The 20,450-nt window shown below is 40.2% G+C and overlaps 1 protein-coding gene across 4 annotated transcripts; it reads right to left on the bottom strand.

Annotated features, from left to right (window-relative positions):
- Positions 1–480: 480 nt before the first annotated feature.
- Positions 481–11,120, bottom strand: camkk1b (calcium/calmodulin-dependent protein kinase kinase 1, alpha b). Of its 4 annotated transcripts, XM_055011823.1 has the most exons (18): positions 10,976–10,997; positions 10,445–10,546; positions 9,333–9,655; positions 9,204–9,251; positions 8,791–8,844; positions 8,657–8,708; positions 8,434–8,570; positions 8,063–8,099; positions 7,953–7,974; positions 7,752–7,840; positions 6,688–6,887; positions 6,468–6,521; positions 6,307–6,380; positions 5,863–5,950; positions 4,919–5,047; positions 3,718–3,821; positions 1,296–1,346; positions 481–949 (listed from the first exon to the last, which is right to left on the bottom strand). In XM_055011823.1, exons 3-18 carry the CDS (start codon positions 9,585–9,587, stop codon positions 868–870), a joined length of 1,476 nt encoding a protein of 491 aa, XP_054867798.1. In that variant the 5' UTR covers positions 9,588–9,655; positions 10,445–10,546; positions 10,976–10,997; the 3' UTR covers positions 481–867. The 4 variants fall into 4 exon arrangements, with proteins under 4 accessions (XP_054867798.1, XP_054867797.1, XP_054867799.1 ...); XM_055011822.1 differs by lacking the exon at positions 10,445–10,546 and having other exon boundaries at positions 10,976–11,120; XM_055011824.1 differs by lacking the exons at positions 1,296–1,346; positions 10,445–10,546 and having other exon boundaries at positions 10,976–11,120.
- Positions 11,121–20,450: the final 9,330 nt, after the last annotated feature.

Raw genomic sequence — 20,450 nt, 5'->3', positions numbered from 1 at the left:
ATAAAGAAATCCTTATTTGACTTTGTGTAATTTCAGTCTGTTCTGACAGTGTGATACTTACTGTCTCAGGAATTAAACACTATTCAACTGTCTTGCTTAAAGGGCCCTCAGCAGAGTAGTTTAAGTGTCATTGGGCTCTTTATTAGCAACATAATGCTCCCCTCTACTGGTGCAAAGGATGAAGTGCATCAGTAAAGGGTGCACTTCAATCAGACTTTAAAATTCAGCTTTTAAAATTGTGGTGATGAAAATCATGCATTTATACTCGGATTAAAACAGTAATTTTAATACTGTTCATGATTATACGCCATAAACTACCCAGAAAACATGCAGCTTAACCACATAAACGTAATAATGAGGTAATACGGGAACGTGATACACAGATTTTCAGAAGGCCGCCATCTAGTGTTTCATTATAAACAAAGCTGCTGGAGTGCTGCATTTAATACAAGTTGCATTTACAGACAACGTCATTCAAAATTATTGTTTAAATATAATGTTTATTATGTTCAATAGCTGTAGGAAATTGTAAAAATATCTTCTTTATGGAGCATATTTACATTTTTTGGTAAATAAATCACTTTACATCAATGTTGTATGTCATCAAAATGCAGACTTTACAATGGACAGAAGGAAATCTAATCAGATTTGTGGTCACCATGTATTCCAAGTACTATAAATCCATATTTTAATATCAAATATATCACAGAATTATCACAGTCTTCTGCACTAAAGTTCTGTCAGCATATGAGCACAGAAAGCATTAAGTAGAAGCAAAATAAGGAGAGAAAAAGACAGGGGAAAAAGGTACAAAAACATACTTTTCTACCGACTCTGCTTTTTAAAAATCTGTCTGAAAGGGTCAGTTTAATCAGTGCACTCTGTAAAAGCTTCGTCTTCATACAAGTCCTCTAACTCTCCTTCTCTGCTCCCCTCGTTGCTGACTTTCCTGTGGGCGACAAACGCTTGATCATGTTGTTGAAGGTGCCAAGTGAGACTGCAGATGAGGAGGAGGAGGAGGGGAAACACTAGACTAAAAATGTCCAAGTGTCCTTCACAGCACAGCTCATCACTTTTCATCCACATCAACCTCAAGAGGACAGAAGAGTCGGGAAAGCCAACATTCGTGTTGGCTTTCCCGACAACATACACGTGTGTCCTTTTATTTCAGCTGCAGCTCAATGCAGAGCACTTTTTTTTGTCTTTAAATCCTCTCAAGGTTCAACAAACAAGTGATGAGCTGCGACCAAGTATGAAGCATATGAGCTCAACCTAAATGCTGATTAAAAGTTTACCTCAAGGAAGGATGAGGCAGTGGCGAAGACCCCAACAAGCCCCAAGAACCACTGCAAGAAGGAGATGTGATAGAAGACGCCACAATTTAAACTCTGTTAGCTTCCAGCACAGTTTACCAGAAACACAGGTGTTATTTACGGCAGACATTTCGGAAAATAAACTTATACAGTTCTTTTTGCTTGAGCGTCGGACAACAAAGCTGACACTGTATTATGTTAAGAGAGTATAATATTAAGCTCCAGCCCATTAGCCTAGCGTAGCATAAAGTCAGGGGGAACTGCTAGCCTCCCCCTAAGGCTAATCTGTAGAAAAATCACTGACAACAGGCTAAAATCAGCAATCATTTTTACACTCCAGTCTCTGTAGAGACTGGAGTGTAACCCTAACCCTAAAATGGAAACAGCCTATTAAAGATGAAGTCTGTGATCATGGAGGAAGATTGTTGATGTTTAGCTAGTTAGCATATTTAGATAGCATGTGTCTGATTTAGTACCACTCTTGCTGCCAATGCCTCCTCTCCTAGCATCTTTCCTCAGCACAAATGTACACGGGACACACTGGAATAGGGTTCCTCTGTGGATAGGTACAGCCACTTGATTCTCATTCATAAATGACCCCTACTATTTCTTCAGTGCACACAGAGAGTTGTGTATTATTAGTATTATTCACACAGACGAAGGATTCCTACAAACAGCTACAAGCAACAAACTGAAATTTAATTCCCTCTGACAGTTTGTCAAAATCTGTCTTTTTACAAACATTTAAGTTTGTAGCCTGATAGATGTGAAATTGTATGGCAAAGTAAAAAGATGTTTTTTGATTTCGCGAACCGTATCTTTTGCCATCTATGATATTTCTGGAACAATATCAGTGCTGAAGTGTTTTAAAGTCTTCCCTAATAGCTTCACAAAACTGTGAGTACAACGTTTGTGTGTTTGAAATGTAACTAGATTCAGCCTAGTAAGATTGCTGTCGTAACCTTTATGTAAAAGTGACCAAGGTGCTCATTCAGACATGAAATTAACACAAAGGACTACATTCACGTCTGAAATGCTGCTGAAGCGTGTTGGATTAGAATCACATCCTCCACATTTAGTTTGTGAGCTTTAAAGAAAATGATATTGAGATGTTGTTACCTGGGGACAGAGTGATGCCAGGTGTTTCTTCTGTCTACTTATGCTAAGCTAAACTAGCCTGCTGCTGGCTGTAGCTTAACATCAATTTTCTCATCACCTCTCTGCAAGAAACTGTAAAAGTTATTTCTCATCTGTTAACTCCGCAAAGCTCCATCAGGAAACCTGCTGCCATTTTCATTTTAGTACCCCTGCATGGATGATTGGTTTATTTAGGTTATGGATTATAAATGTGAATAATAAGCGTGAAACAGTCTGCCAAATACTTTAAATGTTTTTTCATCCATCTTTTTTCACAGCAAAAAATTTCATTGCGGATCTGCTTTTAGAATTTTCATTTTCCCATGACTGCTTTATTTCATTCAAATGATTGTTTTCGTCAATCAAAACAAACATTACAGAACATTTTGACAATGTTAGAGCTGGTGGTTGGTAAAGAACAAAACAAATACTCTCATGGATTTGTTTTGTTTTGTTGCTGTGTAAAATCTGTGAAAAGATGGATGGAAATACTATTTTATAGTAAAAAGGTGGATGTTTACTTCATATCTATCATATTTATGTATGTGTTTTTAAATATTTAACTGGAACACAATGCCACAATACATCATCCCTCCAAGAAGATCAATCTGAAGGTGTTGATCTTCTTAAAGCCAGCTGCAGCACCAATCTATCAGACTGTGAAATATTTATATTTTTAATTTCATTTTAAGTCCAGCTTAAACACACCTGATTAGGGTTATACACCTAACCCTAACCATTTATTAATCACATGTTTCAGGGAGTGGGAGTGGCAGCGCTCTGTGCTGCTGGTGGCTGGATAAGTGAGGAGGAGGAGGATGAAGCTGCAGCTCCACTTCTCTTCACAGGGAGGTGTAATTAGCTGAGCCCCCCACAGACAGGAGGCTTGTTAATGGAAAACAAAAGCAGTGCAGCCGTTACTTCTGCCACTGGGGCTTCCATTTAGCTGATCAGGAGGACAAATGCTTTCATCTGCCTGAGTGTGCGGCTAATTTAAGGACCCAAAACACAGCAAATGACATGCATGAGTTAGTCAAAGATTAACAGTCCAGATCTGGGGTCCGTTTCACGAAGCAGGTTCAACAAACTCAGAGTTTTCACTAAACCTGCTTTGTGAAACAGACCTCTGCTGGTGTGAGAGACTCACTACATATGATCTATTTTTATCCAAGCATCTGCTCGCTGCTTTGTTGTGTTAGAGGCCTAATCGCAGAGCTGGCAGTTTGGCAGAGCGGCGTAGACGGGATTTGCAGAGTAGGCTACTTACGTAAGGAGACCTCCAGGGGCAGACATGGACCTCTCGGCCCGCCGGCCGTGACACTCAAAGGGATTACTGAAGGAGCGCTTCCTTAGCATGGACTTCACCAGGATCTGCAGCGGACATCACAGAGAAAATACACAATATTTGCATCTGAGTAGTTTGAGGAAATTGAGAAAATTTGCATTTTTTTGAGCACCAAATCTCATTAAAAATCCCATTTTATTCACTTTCTAGTAACAGCTGAGCAGCTAATCTTAACATTTTTAGTCATCTCTCCTTCTATCCTGTCATGTAAATATTACAAATTCACAATTTTGAATCTAGCATGACAAAAAGATATTCTAACGCCAATGTTAGCTCAATGTCATTTTCTTTCAACACCATTAGCTAACACAATGTAGCATTAGAACACAGGAGTGATGGTTGCTGGAAATGTTCCTCTGTACCCCTATGGAGATATTCCATTAAAAATCAGCCGTTTCCAGCTACAATAGTCATTTACCACATTAATAATGTCTACACTGGATTTATCATTCATTTAATGTTATCTTCATTGTAAAAAAAGAAAAGATTTTCTTTAAAAAATAAGGACATTTCTAAGTGATCCCATTTTTTTCAATAGTAGTGTAAATTATATGTTTTTTCCCCCACAATTAAAAGTAATTAAGGTTAGCTAGCAGCTAGTTTGCATCCGTTGTCCCTGAACAGGTACAGAAAAACAGGACAACCACAGACCAATAAATGCACTACATAAAACAATACAAATCATAAAAAAAAAACCAATAAATAAAAGCCAGCTTCAGGGAAACCTTGAGGCTGGTTTTAAACACCGCAAAGCTTCCTGCAGCTCTAAAGTTTTAAGGATGGAATTTCACTGCTTTTACTGAGAAAGCAAATTGACCAAAAGCTGGTTTAGCTGAACTGACCAAATCACCTCTAGCAGATTTTCCTGTTTTCCATGACGTATTACATTGAGATTCTAACGCAAGAGTCATATCAGTGGTTGTATATACACAACATAATATATATATATATATATATATATATATATATATATATATATATATATGTGTGTGTGTGCACAATTTGTGATGTAAACAGCAAAGACAAGCCAGTTGTGGCACCAGAAAACAGAGTTTTAGGAGAAGCTTTCAAATAATCAGATTGAAGATGTAAATGTGAATATTACTAAACAGATGAGACTCACCACGGTGGAAAGGCTGGGGATGCGTTTGATGCTGTTCTGCACCTCCTCCTCAGTGACCTCCACCGCCGTGCAGTGCTCCTCCTCCAGAGGAAGAGGACTCGAGCCGCTCTCCGTCACCCACGGATGGAGCTGCGGCAGCATTAAAAACACAATCACCGATGAATGAAAATGGAGTGTTGGCGTTATTTATGTGGTGTTTGGTAGGGTGACCAGATCTCAATAAACCAATTGTGGGACAAAGAGCATATTTGTGTGGGACAATGTGGGACACCTTACCAAAGCTGAGGGGGGGGGGGGGGGGGGGGGGTCTTATTTTTTTTTTTTTATATAATGTCTATCTAACTTTAAAAAAATAACAAACTTTGATGGAGAATAGAGTGCTTTTTTAGTCATATAAGATTTAACCAATATTTTCACCAGCAAAAGATGTACTGTGTCGCTTCACGTCGTATTCCCCACCGGGTGAAACGGAAAACGAACTCTGGCAAACTTCACAGATAACTCTCTGAGAATCACCTCGCACCGGCTTCACCCAGTGATATGTAGTTTCCCAGTCTTTGTTGAAGCTGCATCTCCTCTTCTTTGCTGTACTTTCCATTATCTCCGCCAAAATCCATAGTTTAGTTTTTGTGTCTGCTTTGCGGTGTGTCGCGACTGGCACAGTTTACGGCAACTGACAACAAGGTGCGGCAGCAAGACACTGACAGGTTAATCTGGTCGTGATTGCCTATCTGCGCAGTTTGACTAACATAGAAAAAAGCCAGATAAAAAACAAAACTCCCAGCATCTGTCCTTTAGAGTTTTAACTTTTGAAAATTATAGCTGCCAATCAAAATGCGGGACAGCGTTTTAATCGGTGGGACGTGGAAAATGCTGTGCAGTTCCGCACAAAGCGGGATACTTGGTCACCCTAGTGTTTGGATGCAGCAGATTCTCACTCTAACCTTAATTTCAGGGATGGTGATTCTTGTTTCAGGGTTTTTATCCAGCATCCTCTCAATTAGTTCCTTCAGTTCTTCACTTATCGATGGCCTGTTTAAAAAAAGAAGCAACATTAAGCTCAGAAAATAAGACCATGGATACTAAATATGCTTTAAAGCTACCTATAGTAGCATGTGACATAAATATGAAATCACAGGTGGCTACTCTTTCCTTTGAAATATTTTCCTAATTTTTCCAGAAATGCCAAACAAATAAGCACAAGTTGTGAGGAAATATAATGTCTAGATGTTTCTGTGTGTCCTCTAGAGAAAGACAGTCTGTAAATCTATAAACACCCTATGTTTTCAGCCCATCCTGGCGCTTTGTGGGTGGTTATGTGTCACAGGTACATGAACCCTAAATGTGAGCTCCATCTCCTTTCTAAACGTTTCCTGATGTTGGCTCACATCTCTGGAAACTCCACAGGTTTGTTCTTGATCTTGTTGTGCAGAGAAACGATGTATTCATCATAAAAAGGGCACTAAAGCAGAACAAGCAAAATGAAATCATTAAAATGTTGAATTAAATGTTGTTGTACTGGTTGTTTATGTGCATGCATCTTGCTTACCATCCCGAAGACAAAACAGTACAGTGTGACTCCCATCGCCCACACGTCTAAAGCCTGGCAAACAAATGCACCAATTATCAGGATGTGTCATCATCACTGGAAGGGTCTCAGACAGCATTTCTTCCTAATCTGATGCCTGATTGTGCTGCAGCCTGATATGAGTCACTTTTAAAAACATATTTAATTCACTGATGAACAACAGAGGATGTTTAGTTCTCACTTTTCCGCTGAAGCTCTGCTCTCGATCAGTCATCATCTCAGGGGCCATGAAGGCCGGAGTCCCTGCGGTGCTGGACAGGAGGGCGTCGGTCCCCTCGAACTCGTTACTCACACCAAAGTCTGCGATCTTGACGTGACCATCGTCGCCCAGCAGCAGGTTGGACGGTTTGATGTCTCTGTGGATGATCTTGTGGTAGTGCACTGGGTATAAAAAGGTTAAACTGCTGATTTACTGTTGATCAGATAAGAGAATATTAGCTGTGTTATCATTTTTAAAAAGCAAAGACGTATAATTATCGATTGTACACTGTCTTAAAATTGCAATTCTGGTAATAATTATTTTGTATTTATCTATGAACATTTCAACAGTTGCTTAATAAAGCAATGAAGTTAATTCACTAAGGCCTATTTTGGATCAACTTCCACCAGGTTTTTCTCCTCTAAATGACACAAGAAATTTGTACCATTGAATCTATAGGCATGAAATACTTTACTTTCATAAAATGTAGATGTTTGAAAATGCCTATCTTCAAAATATATATATTTTCAGTGTTTTTTGATCGTTTTAACAGTATAAACCTACTAAACTTTGAAACACTAAATTTGATGTTGCGCACAAGTGTACTGAATTTCCACTTGCTGTTTAAAACATTATGTTTTAAAAGTTCATGATGCACTGAATTGTCATAAAAACATTTTTTAAACTTCTAATTTCACACAATTGTGGCTTAAAAGTTGCTAACTGCTTCTGAGATGTGCATTTGTGATGTAGACAAACAGTTCTGGCTGACTGTTTCACATGTCAACAAACTGTAGATGCAGGTCAAAGCATACATGTTGGCTCTAAATATTTAAATTCAGGTTATATACACATGTGGACAAAATTGTTGGTACCCCTCGGTTAATGAAAGAAAAACCCACAATGGTCACAGAAATAACTTGAATCTGACAAAATAATAAATAAAAAAAATTCTATGAAAATTATCCAATAAAAATCAGACATTGCTTTTGAACCGTGGTTTAACAGAATTATTTTTAAAAATAAACTCATGAAAGAAGCCTCACAGTACTCTATTCCCAGCACAACGTCTCTGAAGTAAAAGCGAGCCTGCTCCTCCGTTAGAGGGTTTTCTGTAGGCACCTCCATCACCGGCCTGATCAGCATTAAAGGTGCAGAAAGGCAGAAAAGTAAGTCAATATTAATACAATATGTCACAGTAGCTCCATTTAGAGCCCAACAGAATTCACAAATGCACTGAAACGTACCCTTTTGTCATCAATTCGAAGGCTTGAGGACAAAAAAATCACATTTTACTGACATCTTGCCTTCATATTGAAACATTCTGTTAATGCAAAGAAGCTGAATTATTCACTACCCATGTGAAGCCCGTCTTCATCAGGATCATCAAGCACCTGCAAGACATGTTATTCAGAAGTTTCGTATTTCTATAGTTGATTAATTTCATACTATAGGCGTATTAAAAGGTGATTACACCTATTTCGGCCTACTTTTTAGATAAGAAAAGTTAACTTGTTAACACTTTATCCCATTACTACTATATATTGTCTGGTGACACAGTACACTGGAGCTTCACCGTAGTCAACCTAAACAAAAGTCTAATTACCCAAAATTAAAAAAAAAAAAAAAAAAAAAAAAAAAAACCATGGGAGTGTCTTTGATTGTGTTTTAGCTGCACTGTGATTGGTTTTCTGCAGTAAGTTTGCAGGACTGAGCCATTGAACCGACCTCCACCAGTTTAACAACACTGTGGTGATCCAGCTTCTTGAGGATGGCGATCTCCTTGTACACTTTCTCCAGAGGCAACATGGCTTTTGGAAAAGGATCCTGCTGCTGCGATTTCGATCCTGGAGAAGGCAGGCGGCCTGGAAGTGCACAAACACAATCACCACCAAACACCACAGGAATCACACACAGAGAAAATTCTTTATTTAAATGTTATTTCACTTACGCAGAAATCCACACTGCCTCATCAGCTTCTTCTTTGAAACTACTTTCATTGCCTGAAGACGAAGCAAATGATGTTAGTGAAGACAAAGTGACATTTTAACAACACTTTAATGTCTTGTACAGGGTTTAACTTACATAGAACTGTTCAGAGTCTTCATTATAGGCTAATTTCACTACACCATATGAACCCTGAGGTGTAGAAAAAACATAAATTAAAAGCTTCATGTGTTATATTTTCTATCCTGTGAATGACTACAGAATGTAGAGCCTTTAGAAAGTATTAACCCCCATTTTACTGCTTTATAACAGTGAATCATGAATATATTTTGGATTTTTTAAACAAGAATTTACAAAAAAAGACTCTTTCAAAGTGAAAGCAGAATTTTACAATGTAATGCAAATCAATTAAAAAGATATGAAAAATTATAACTTTCTTTAAAGTGAGTCACCTAATTCAGCACAGGTGCAGCCAATCTGCTTTAAACTGATCACGATTCACGTATGTTGAAAAGCAAGGAAAAAAGCAAATGAAATTGATGAGAAATCACCTTTCCGATCTCTTTCTTCAGCTTGTACTGGTTGAGCTGGACACTGTCCTACAGAAATTAACAGGAGAATTTAATCATCTCACAACAAACTGAATCATGTCAAAAATCAATCAGCTCAAGTCTTCTTACAGCAGCATCTGTGATGGAGACACGTTTGGTTTCGATGGTCGGCTGTCTGGCGATGCGACTTCCTCTCTCCTGCAGCGACAGCTTCCTGTCCGACAGCCGTTCTCTCTGGTTGCTGCCGGTTCTCGGAGCTCCTGATCTGTAGCCGTTAGGAGGCGTCAGGCGGTTGGCGGTCACGTGAATGGCCGCCACCAGGTCCGCCAGCTCACCGTGATGCTCCGAGTCCAGCTCCGGCCTGAAGACAGCGTCGGCGCTCATGGTGGTCGGTTGTGATTTACTCAAAGCAGCCGTGGATCAGCTGAAGTGTCAGAGGATGCATCACCGCACTGAAAGATGTTGAAGAACCAACGGAGACATGAAGAGATTTGACACTGCTGACACTCTGCTGACTTTCTTTTAGTGCTGTTGTGTTTAAGTGCTGAGAGACAAAATGGGCATGTAGAAAACTGTTTTTATTTCATCGATCCTTGCCCTCTAGGTTTGGTTTACTAACAACAAAGCTTACTGAAGCAGAGATTTTTAGTATCTGTCTCAAATTTTGGAATTCAAGCTAACTTGAAAGATGCAGTGTTGACCTTTACACCACAATGCATGCATGAAAGACACTGACTGGAAGTAAGTCAATATGCAGATGTACTGATTTTAGTGCTTGTAACAAAACATAAATATTATATAGCTTATTTAAAGCTTTTGTAGTTCTAGAGAGGAGCTACAAAAGGCAGCGTTGTTCTGAAGACAATGATTCAAGAAATGAGACTAATCTTGCCATGAGGAGTTAGAAAGAAGTGTTAAAGGTCAAATTTAAGCCTTAAATAGAATATAAAAGATAAAGAATTCATTTGTACTCTTACCAAGCTTCTTTTGACTACAAAACAGTGTGCTCCAGAGATTATTTGGTTTAGAACAGATCTAAGATGATTGCAGTACAGAAACAGAGATATTAAAGCAATAATAAAAATGTGTCTGTTTTTCCTGAAAATAGAAAGTTTTTGTCATATTTTAAAGCAAAATATTAAATATTTACCCTTTCTTTCTGCTGGAATAAGACAATGTGATGCACAGTAACAAGAAACTCGTGCAGAAGATACAACATTCAGTTATATAACAAGCAACACCTGTGATTTTCCTGCTGCATTTCAGACATCTGCCGGAGAAAAGGTGTGCTGGTTTCTTCTGGTGATGGTTCTTAAGCTGAACATGTCGCCCTTTGAGGAGTTCTATAAATAACACTGATCTGATTTATGCAAACTGTAGCATGACCTGAGATAAGAACTGAAGTGAGATGAAATAAAAGCACAGACAGAGGAAACGAGAGATCCCACTCTAGCTGCAGATAACATCCAACTCCTTATGAGCAAGACTGACTATTACCTAAAAGCAGAGACCTGAAAAGCCTCTTATGCAACAGAGTGGAAAGCTTTAAGAAGGGTGTAAATTCATAAACAATCAACTGACACAGTATGTACAAATATTCAAAAATCTATTGTAGCGCAACATGCAAAGCAATAAAAAGTGCATATTAAAAATGACTTACAGGAAATGCTAGCATGCATGAAAAAGCTATATCTGCTTATTTGAATCCCCCTTACATACATATCAGACCAATAAAATACAGTTACAGTTAATACAGCAGGGAATTTACTCACATAGTGGAGGTGTACTGTGCTGTAGTAAATCTGCAGCTCGTCTGAGCCTCACGGTGCAGGACTTTCACTGGAGACATCAGCAGTGCTCGTCTTAAGGATTAACTGAGGCTACATATAGCTGAGGCAGAGTTATTCTGAGGGCAGCTGCTGGTCATGTTGACAGGACTCACAGGACATCGAGCTGGACGTCAGGGAATCCCCACAAGAAGGAACAGGACGTCAACGGCTCACTGTGTTGACCAATCACACCATATACGTTGCAAAAAAGACACAGATATGGGTTTGATTTTCTGTTCACCCAATAGTGAGGTAAATTCAGTGGATGTAGAAAACAGACAGTAATATCAGTTAATAGGGTCCATTTTGGCTCAGACTGTTCATTTTTACTTCTTGTTGAATATGAAAACTACTGTGCCACTCCTGAAAATGACTAAAGCTGTGTAATGACAGATACGTCAGAGTGCGTAATGATCATGGAAGATTAAGACAGGAAAAACATGAAAAATACCTTCAAAAAGAGGCACTACCCAACTGTAAAGTCTGCTAAAACAAATGAGGGCATCCTTATGGCTAACTCAGGGACATTTACATTTATTTAAATGTTGATTAACGTACATAGTCTCCCTTTTCAAGTATGATTAATGATTGATCAGGTGATTAGTGTCCTCCGGATAAAAGCAGCTTTGCACGAACCGGAAAACCACACAAAAGCTGGCTGCCAAACATGTTTGTTATTTCCAGATCCCAAAGCGCTCTGTGCACCCTGGAGCCTAATAAATAAATGAACCAAGCTGCAAACGCTGCCAGCTGACTGACTGTTAATGCTGATGAATGGTAATGCTAATAAAATAATGATCCTTCACAGAGCCACATTAGAAGATATTTTTAGCTCACTGGAGTATATCTAAGACAGCTGGGTTGCAAGCAAATGTTTAGTAATGTTGAGTTCCAGTATCCACACTCCCATGTTATATGCAAGAAAAACAATTCTAGTATGCCGCTATGCATAGTATATGTCAAATGCAGTATGCTACAAATACTAGTATGCTTTATTACATCTGCAGTGTGCAAGCCAGCATGCTTTTCTGTCCCTTCTGACCCACAATCCTTTGCACAGTGGTTAATAGATACGTCAGAATGTGTCTGATTGTGTAACAAGCATGAGTGGCTGAGAGTGAACAAACAGGTGATTTCCTGCTGCAGGACGCTCAAAGCTTAAGGCGCACTGTTATGACTAAAAAGCATGTTCCAGTTGTATGCACGCTGCATGCGGCAGTATGTGCTTTGTAAGGGCAGCTGGAGAAAATAGTAGGGAGGTTAAGTGACTTTTGACTTCAAGTCATGATGCAAAGGTCCCCTTTGGCATGGAAGTACCTTAGGCTCATAGAAATAATTTTTCTACATTTCATTTCTGACACCAAATGAGGAATGAAACACGGAATCTGCACAATCCAAGATTAGACGTTAGATGGAGTTGCTATTGTCATTTTTTATACCTTGAACCCAGAAAAAAATTGGTTTTAAATTAAATAAAATAGAAAAGAACAAAGACCACACGCAGTTAAGTTTGTGTCGTCGTGTCACAGTCAGAAACGAGGAAACCAGAAATGATGTCATATTTACTAGTTTCTGCCTCTTTGGATTGAATCCACTAACAAACTATCATACGTCTGATCAGCTGAACTGGCTGGATTTAGTTCAGACACAAACACCAACACTATTCTGGACTGCTGCTGGTTGTCAGGTTTGTTTCCTCCTTCAGCTTCACACATGAATAAAGTTACAGACATCTGGAACAAGAGTTCAACATGTAGGGAGGAGTTTTACTGCTTTTATCTCCTTTTCTTCTGCATTTTGACTTTACTGCAGCTGGCATGAAAATCTGTGATGTTCTCTGCAGCCCTGCCTCAGTCAAAAGCTCAGCTCACTGTTTGTTCTGGAATATTCACATCTTTAACAAACTCTCCTCATAAGATGCTGTTATGCTGACATCTGCTGGACAAACACAACAACTACACTGTACATAAAGAAGCATTTGGCTTCAGAAACAGGATTTTAAATGAGTTACTCAGTCAGCCTGCTGCACATTCATTACAAAGACGTGTTTGTTACTGGATTTTTTTCACTGTTGAAACTGGTAGAAAAGCATTTAGGTTCATATTAAGGCTCCTTAATGAAACTGACTGACTGAAAGGAAACACAGAACATAGGGTTATCGTTTATTGTGCTTGTATGTTTTATAATGTGTTTGTTGATAGTTTTTCAGGCAATGATGTGCTATTATATAATGTATATATAGATCCTGACCTGCTGTATACATCTCTCTCCAACACTCACAGCTCACAGACAGCAACAGACAGCTCACAAGGACACACACAGATGTTATATTACATTACTACATACTCAGTGACAGAACATCTTCTCTCTCTATGTTCAAGTTTAATATCGTAGCCTGGAATGTTCATGGCATACGCTCACAAACAAAAAGAGTTAAAATCATGGACTATGTCTCTAAATTAAAAGCAGATATTTTGCTTCTCCAAGAAACGCATTTACTATAGTCGGAAGAAAAATCTTTGTCAGACTCGAATTATAGTATTATCTTTTCATCTTGTTATAACAGCAGACAAAGAGGGGTCTCCATTCTAGTCCATAAGAGAGTACCATTCACTTTAAACAGTACAGTAACGGACTCAGAGGGCAGATATATTATTATCCAGGCAACAATCTTTAATAAATTACATTCTATTGTAAACCTCTATGCTCCGAATAATGATGATCCAGCATTCTTTCACACTGTTTTCTCTCACTTAGCAGACTTATCTGCTAACTCAACAACTATTATCGGTGGTGACTTCAACATAGTTTTAAACCCTTCAGTATATCGATCCAATAGTCCAATACATGTAAAACAATCACAATCAGTTAAAGTTATACATGATTATATGAAAGATTTTGGACTAGACGACGTCTGGAGACTCAAAAACCCCACAAAGAGGGACTATACGTTTTTCTCTCCGGTGCACAAAACATTTTCAAGAATTGACTTTTTCCTCTTAAATAACTCTATCGCACATAAAGTTACTACTAAAATCCACCCAATAATTATCAGCGACCACTCACCAATATCTCTCAGCCTGCAAACAGATCCCATCCCTAAACCTCCTCAGACTTGGCGCCTCAACATCTCTCTACTCAAAGACCCAGAATTTGATCGAGTAATAAGGAGTGAGTGGGCAGACTTTCTAAAAAACAATGACTCTAATGACTTATCTCCATCTTTGCTTTGGGAAACTGGAAAGGCCATAATCAGAGGTAAAATAATATCGTACTCCTCATACAAGAAAAAAAAGATCTACAAACAGAGAAAGAAATTGAAGAAAGAATTAAACAACTTACAGAGAATTATGCAATAAACCCAAGTGATCAATTATGGTCCGAACTACAAAATGCAAAACTAAACCTCAATAATATCCTATCCAAGAAAACAGAGTTTTTATTACAACTAAGATATAATGATTTCGAACACAATAATAAATCAGGAAAATTTCTGGCGAACCAACTCCAGCACAATAAAGAAAAATCCTTCATAACAGCAATTCAGGATCCCTCAGGAAAATATACTCAGTCACCTCAGGAAATCAACCAGACCTTCTATAATTATTACCAGAGTTTATACTCAGCAACAGTTAACCCAAACATAGAAGGTATTCATAATTTTCTAGACAATCTAAACATGCCCGAACTAACGTCGGATTACAGAGACATATTAGATGCTCCATTGACTATGAAAGAATTACAATGTGCATTAGACAGTATGCCAGCAGGCAAGACACCTGGTCCTGATGGTTTCCCTGCTGAATTTCTTAAACATTTCTGGTCTATGTTAGCACCCCTTTTCTTCAGGACAGTGACAGAGATTAAAAATAATGGTTATATCAGTCCGCACATGAATACAGCTGCAATTATTATTGAAACCAGACAAAGATCCTACACTTCCCTCTAGCTATCGACCTCTGTCACTAATCAACACCGACATCAAAATTATCTCAAAAGCTCTTGGCTCCAGGCTGGAGAAAATCATCCCGTCAATAATTCACAGCGATCAAACAGGATGTATAAATGGCCGACACTCCACCAACAATATCAGAAGACTTCTAAATCTAATCTGTTTGACGCAACGCCAAAACAAAGAAGCTATTGTTATGTCACTGGACGCAGAAAAAGCCTTTGACAAAGTTAATTGGTCCTTTCTCTTTGCTGTGCTCTACAAATTTTGCTTCGGAGAATCATCTATCCAGTGGGTATCAGCTCTGTACAATCCACCCAAGGCTACAGTCACCACTAATGGGATCACTTCACAAAGCTTCAGTCTGCAAAGGGGAACGAGACAGGGATGCCCACTCTCTCCCTTATTGTTTGCGATCTTTATCAAACCATTAGCAACAGCTGCTGAATTTCTTTTCTTTTTAATGCACCACACACACTCACAGCTTGGGGGTAGGTCTGGGATGGCTCGGGGAACTTGGGTCAGGGTAGGCTGCAGAGTAGCCATCCTCTGTGGTCCTCTGGCCCGCCCCCTGGACGCCTCGCCCAGCCTCTCCACTTTTAATGCACCACATGACACTCAGGGTTACACTATCACGGTGCAGGGATAATGTCTCCAGTCTGGGATCGGGAGATGTATTAATAGGGGGTAATGGGGGGATTTCACTGATATGGCCTCGCTGGTGGGACCCGGCCCCCTTATGGCTATGGGGTGGCAGGGGTGGACCATCATCCGTGTTGCTGTGGCTGGGGGGTCCCCGGGACCTGGGGGCTGTGGCCTGGGGGGGTTCTCCTGAGTGCCCAACGGGTCCGGGCTGGTGCGATGGCTCTTGGTGGGCTGCGGAGGCTGGATTGGCCGTCCTGGTGGGCGCTGTGGCTGTGGCATGTGGTGATTCTGTCCTGGTGGGTTGTCAGGACGCATTGCGGGGTGTGGGGGCCCTGGGTGTACTGCGCTCGCCTGGGGCCTGGTGCGGGGGGTATGCGGGTTGCCTCCCTGTCGGCATCGCCGGGCCCCACCACACTGTCCATTTTTACCCTCTGGACTTGCATCAGGGCCCGGTTCCCGGAAATAAGAAATGGAAATTTTCTTCAGTACCTACAGGTAAAGAAGACGGTTACAAGTAGAATGCCATCGCTACAGACTACTTTACAGCCAAAGGATTTACAGCCACCTGAATTTGTCAAATACATTGTGAAACTGTCCCCAAGAAATAAGAAAAATCTCTCAAAAATATATAGTTTACTTTCAAAGACAGATTCTATACACCTACCAACTCAAAAATGGGAAAAAGATGTATCCAAATCATTTGACTCAGATTTTTGGACCCAGATCTGTGAAAACACATTTAAAATGACAAAAAACACCAACTTACAATTGATCCAATTTAAGGTGCTTCACAGAACGCATATAACGCAATATAAACTGTATAAAATGGGCTTCTCGCGCTCAGACACATGTACTCAATGCACCCAAAACATGACTGACACTTTCACGCTCTGTGGCTTTGTACACCCGTCTATCAATTCTGGGTAACAATCACACAGAAACTCTCCAATATTTTGGACTGCGGGATTCCACATTCCCCGAACGTTTGCCTAATTGGTGATCTAACGCAAACAGCCCTTCCAGACATTCATATCCAACCCACACTTGCAGCTATCGCCATTGCCAAAAAAACTATTTTAGTTAACTGGAAAGATAAGAAAGCCCTCAACATCATCCATTGGCTGAACCTCCTCACAGAACACATTTCACTAGAGAGAATATCTGCTATCAGAAAAAAACAATTGGACTCCTTCAAAGAAAAATGGTCTCCATTTATTAAATCAATAAATATTAATCTATAGCCTCTGCTTGTATGTGGGCGTATGCCACTTCCCTCATAAAATTGTAATTATTATTCTGTCTGTGTGTATGGTCTGACTTTTCTCTGCTTTATTTCAGTTTATTAACCCTCTATCTTTTTAAGTAGGATGGCACCATGGACTTCAAGCCTGTGTGCATGCACTGGTGGTGTCCTTTCCCTATTGCTCTTGGGGTTGCTCTCTGGCTCTGCGGGGCCGGCGTGGCTCGGGCCCCTCTGCCTGGGGGTGGGTGTCCCCGGTGTCTCTCCCTTTGAGCCCTGGGTCTGCTGGGTCTGTGCGCTCTCCTGGAGCCTTGGGGGTGGCGGCTGCTGGTCTCTTCTGGGGCGCCCTGGCTGGCCCTGGGGTTTGGGGTGGGTCGGCCCTCCGGTCGCTCCCCTGTCCCTTCCTGCTCTGCTTCCCTCCTCCTCCCTCCTCTCCTGCCTGGCCGCTCGTCCTCGTCCCTCTCCCTCCCCTGGGGGGGCCTGGGGCCCTCCGCTGCCTGGGGGTCTGGCATGGGGGCCTGGTGGTCTCTCTGGGGGGGTGGCTCTGGCTCATCTGGGCACAGGCCTGTGTGCCGCCACTGGAGTTCAATTTCTGCTGGCTGGGGGCTTCTGTTCGGGCCTGGTGCTGTCCTGGGGTGTGGTGGGGTGGGTGGGGTCTCGGTGGTGCTGCGGGGTGGGCGCCCTGCATCCTGGACGTGCCGGCTCTGGGGTGGGCATGGGGGCTCGTGGCCCTTGCTTCCTGGTGGTGCGGCCTGGTCCTCCCTCCGGGGCAGGGTGCTGCGTGCGGCTGGCCTGTGGTGGGGCTATGGGCACTGCGACTTCCGGGGATTGTGGTGCTGGCTGGGCCAGTTGGTTCGTGTGGGCCCACCTCGGCCTCTTGCCTCCTGGCTCTGAGGGCCCTCTGCATCAGTACCGGTGGTCTTACTACCTGTCTCCCCCGCTGCTCTGTCCTCATGGGCCGGATCCACACCAGACTGCCTCTTACTGTGCACTTCACACCTCACTGTATGTATATAGCAACTCTTAGGCACATATAGGTACACAACAGTTAGGGCCCCAAGGGCAGGTGGGGGTGGAAACGATGGGGGGGTCCTCGTGCCCCGGGCCACCTGGGTCGGTCTTGGTGCGCTGGGGGTGTCGGTAGCTGCTCCCGCTTGTTCTCCGGGTATAAACTGTTAATAACGCTCAGAGTCATATGATGCTGTTATGTAGCGAGGCAGAAAATAAGGACGGGAAGCCGCCACATTTAACAGATCAGAGTTTCCACAGACCAACAGTTCACTCTATTTATGCACTCTGAGAGGAAATTTATCGCTTATTTCTGTCAACCAAACTGGGTCAACATCATAATGTAGCATCAACTTCACATCACGTGGAATTTACACTGGAATTTATAAAGAAGCTGAGAGAAAACTGAATTCAAGTTGAGCTAACTTAACCTTCCTGTTGTCTTCATTTACAGGCACCAAAAAATATTGTTACCTTGTCTGAAAAAAAATCTAAAAAATCTGCAAAAAAATTCCCCAAATTTCTGAAAATTTGCGAAACCTTCTGGAAGAAAATTTCTTTAAAGTTTCCCTTAAAAGTTTTATTTATAAAAAATTTCCCAAATTTGGCAAGAAAATTCTTGTAAATATTTTTAAAACATGAGTAAAAATCTCCCAAAAACATCCTAAAAATATCTAAAGTGATCACACACACACACACACACACACACACACACACACACACACACACACACACACACACACACACACACACACACACACACACACACACACACACATATATATATCTCAATAAAACTTGTAATATTTTCTTGAAGAGCATTCATAAAAAAAATCTGAAATTTGCTGGATTTTAGTTGATTTTGTTGTGAATGTTCTTTAACATTTTAACATTTCTTTTAACTGTAAACTGTCTGAAAATGACAAAAAAAGATGAAACTTGGTGCAGAATTACTCAAAAATTTCTCCTAATGAGATATATGTTTCCAGATTGACTCGAAATTATATGAAATTACTCAAAATTTGTCCAAAAAGATTCAAAATGTGTGCAATAAGTTGATAGAAAACTGAATTCAAGTTGAGGTAACTTAACAAAAATGAACATAATTTCACCAACATTACTCAAAATTTGACAAAAGTTCAACTAAAACAAGTGAAAACTGTCTGAAAATGACTCAAAATGTAGCTCAAAAAAGATTAACTTTGAGAATTGAAATAAAGTCTGAATCTGAAAGGAACCCTAACCCTGAAATGGATTAAATGTTTACAGATAGATGCATATAATTTATTTTTTTCTAATTTATGCCAGTTTGAACACTGCATATATGCAAGTATTGTTGCTCTATATTAATTCTACATTACAAGTTGTTTAATTTTTTAAAAAAATTTTTACATCTTTTCTCTAACGTCTTTAACACGTTTTAATTCTTCAGTGAACAGTTTTTATGTCTGATCTTCTTGTTAAATCAGTTTTTGACATGTTTAACTTCTAGAATTGAAAAGAAAAGAGTCTAAAGAAACTTTCCTTAAACTGATTTAATGGTTAAAGATAGATGGATATAATAATTTTTTTGTCTAATTTATGCCAGTTTGCTCACTCTGTATTAGTTCTAGATTACAGGTTTTCTACATTTTTGCACACTGAATCTTCTCTCTAACGTCTTTAACACATTTTAGTTCTTCTGTGAACAGTTTTTATACCTGATCTTCTTGTTAAATCAGTTTTAGACACGTTTGACTTCTAGAATTTAAAAAAAAAAAAAAAAAAAGAGTCTAACCCTTACAAACTGTCCTGAAACTTGTAAAATGAATAAACAGAGTGATGGACTGCAGTTTGTTTTATTTTCTGTTCAGCTGAATTTCAGTTGAATCCTGATTTCTGTGCATCATGAAGAGAAACAGTTTTAGAGCTTTAACAGTTTTTCTAACCCCGTTTTTTCAGTGTTTTGTCTGAATGTTCTTTCTGATGATATAAAATCTGTTTATTGTGTTAAATGTGTGTTTTAGTTTCAGTGTTCTGGAGATTGAGATCTATTCTCTAACATTTAGCGTCAGACGTTCCTGCAGAAACCCTCAGAGCCCAGAGGGATTCTTACCGATGCTCAGGAGATGGACGAGGAGAGGAAACGTTGTCCAACCTCCAGACAGCTCTGAAGACCCGACCGGCCTCTGGGGCAGTGTTTGGTGAAGTTATCTCTGGAGGCTGCTGGAGGATAAATGTGGAGATCTGCAGATAGAAGCCAAGAAGATGAACGGAGCTAGAGAGGAAGATGATCTACAGTTGTGTTCAAAATAATAGCAGTCCCACATCACTAGCGAGATAAATCACTGTTTTTGTTAGAATTTCAACTTCTACAGTGCAAGTAAGTCTCTAGAAGGTTTAGTAAAGGTATAGAAAACCAACAGACCCAACAGGCATGACGTGCATCTGCTGATTCTGTGAAACTGGATCAGCTGAAACTGGAACTAATCAGGGGCGTGTTCAAAAAAATAGCAGTGCTGAGTTCAATTAGTGATGTCATTGATGATGTGAAAAAGATAGGTGTTAAACAGGTGGCCCTTATTTAAGGATCA

The sequence above is a fragment of the Amphiprion ocellaris genome, chromosome 7, assembly GCF_022539595.1.
Source record: "Amphiprion ocellaris isolate individual 3 ecotype Okinawa chromosome 7, ASM2253959v1, whole genome shotgun sequence".
NCBI classification, from domain to species: Eukaryota; Metazoa; Chordata; class Actinopteri; family Pomacentridae; genus Amphiprion; species Amphiprion ocellaris.
This window is presented reverse-complemented; position numbering and strand designations above follow the sequence as displayed.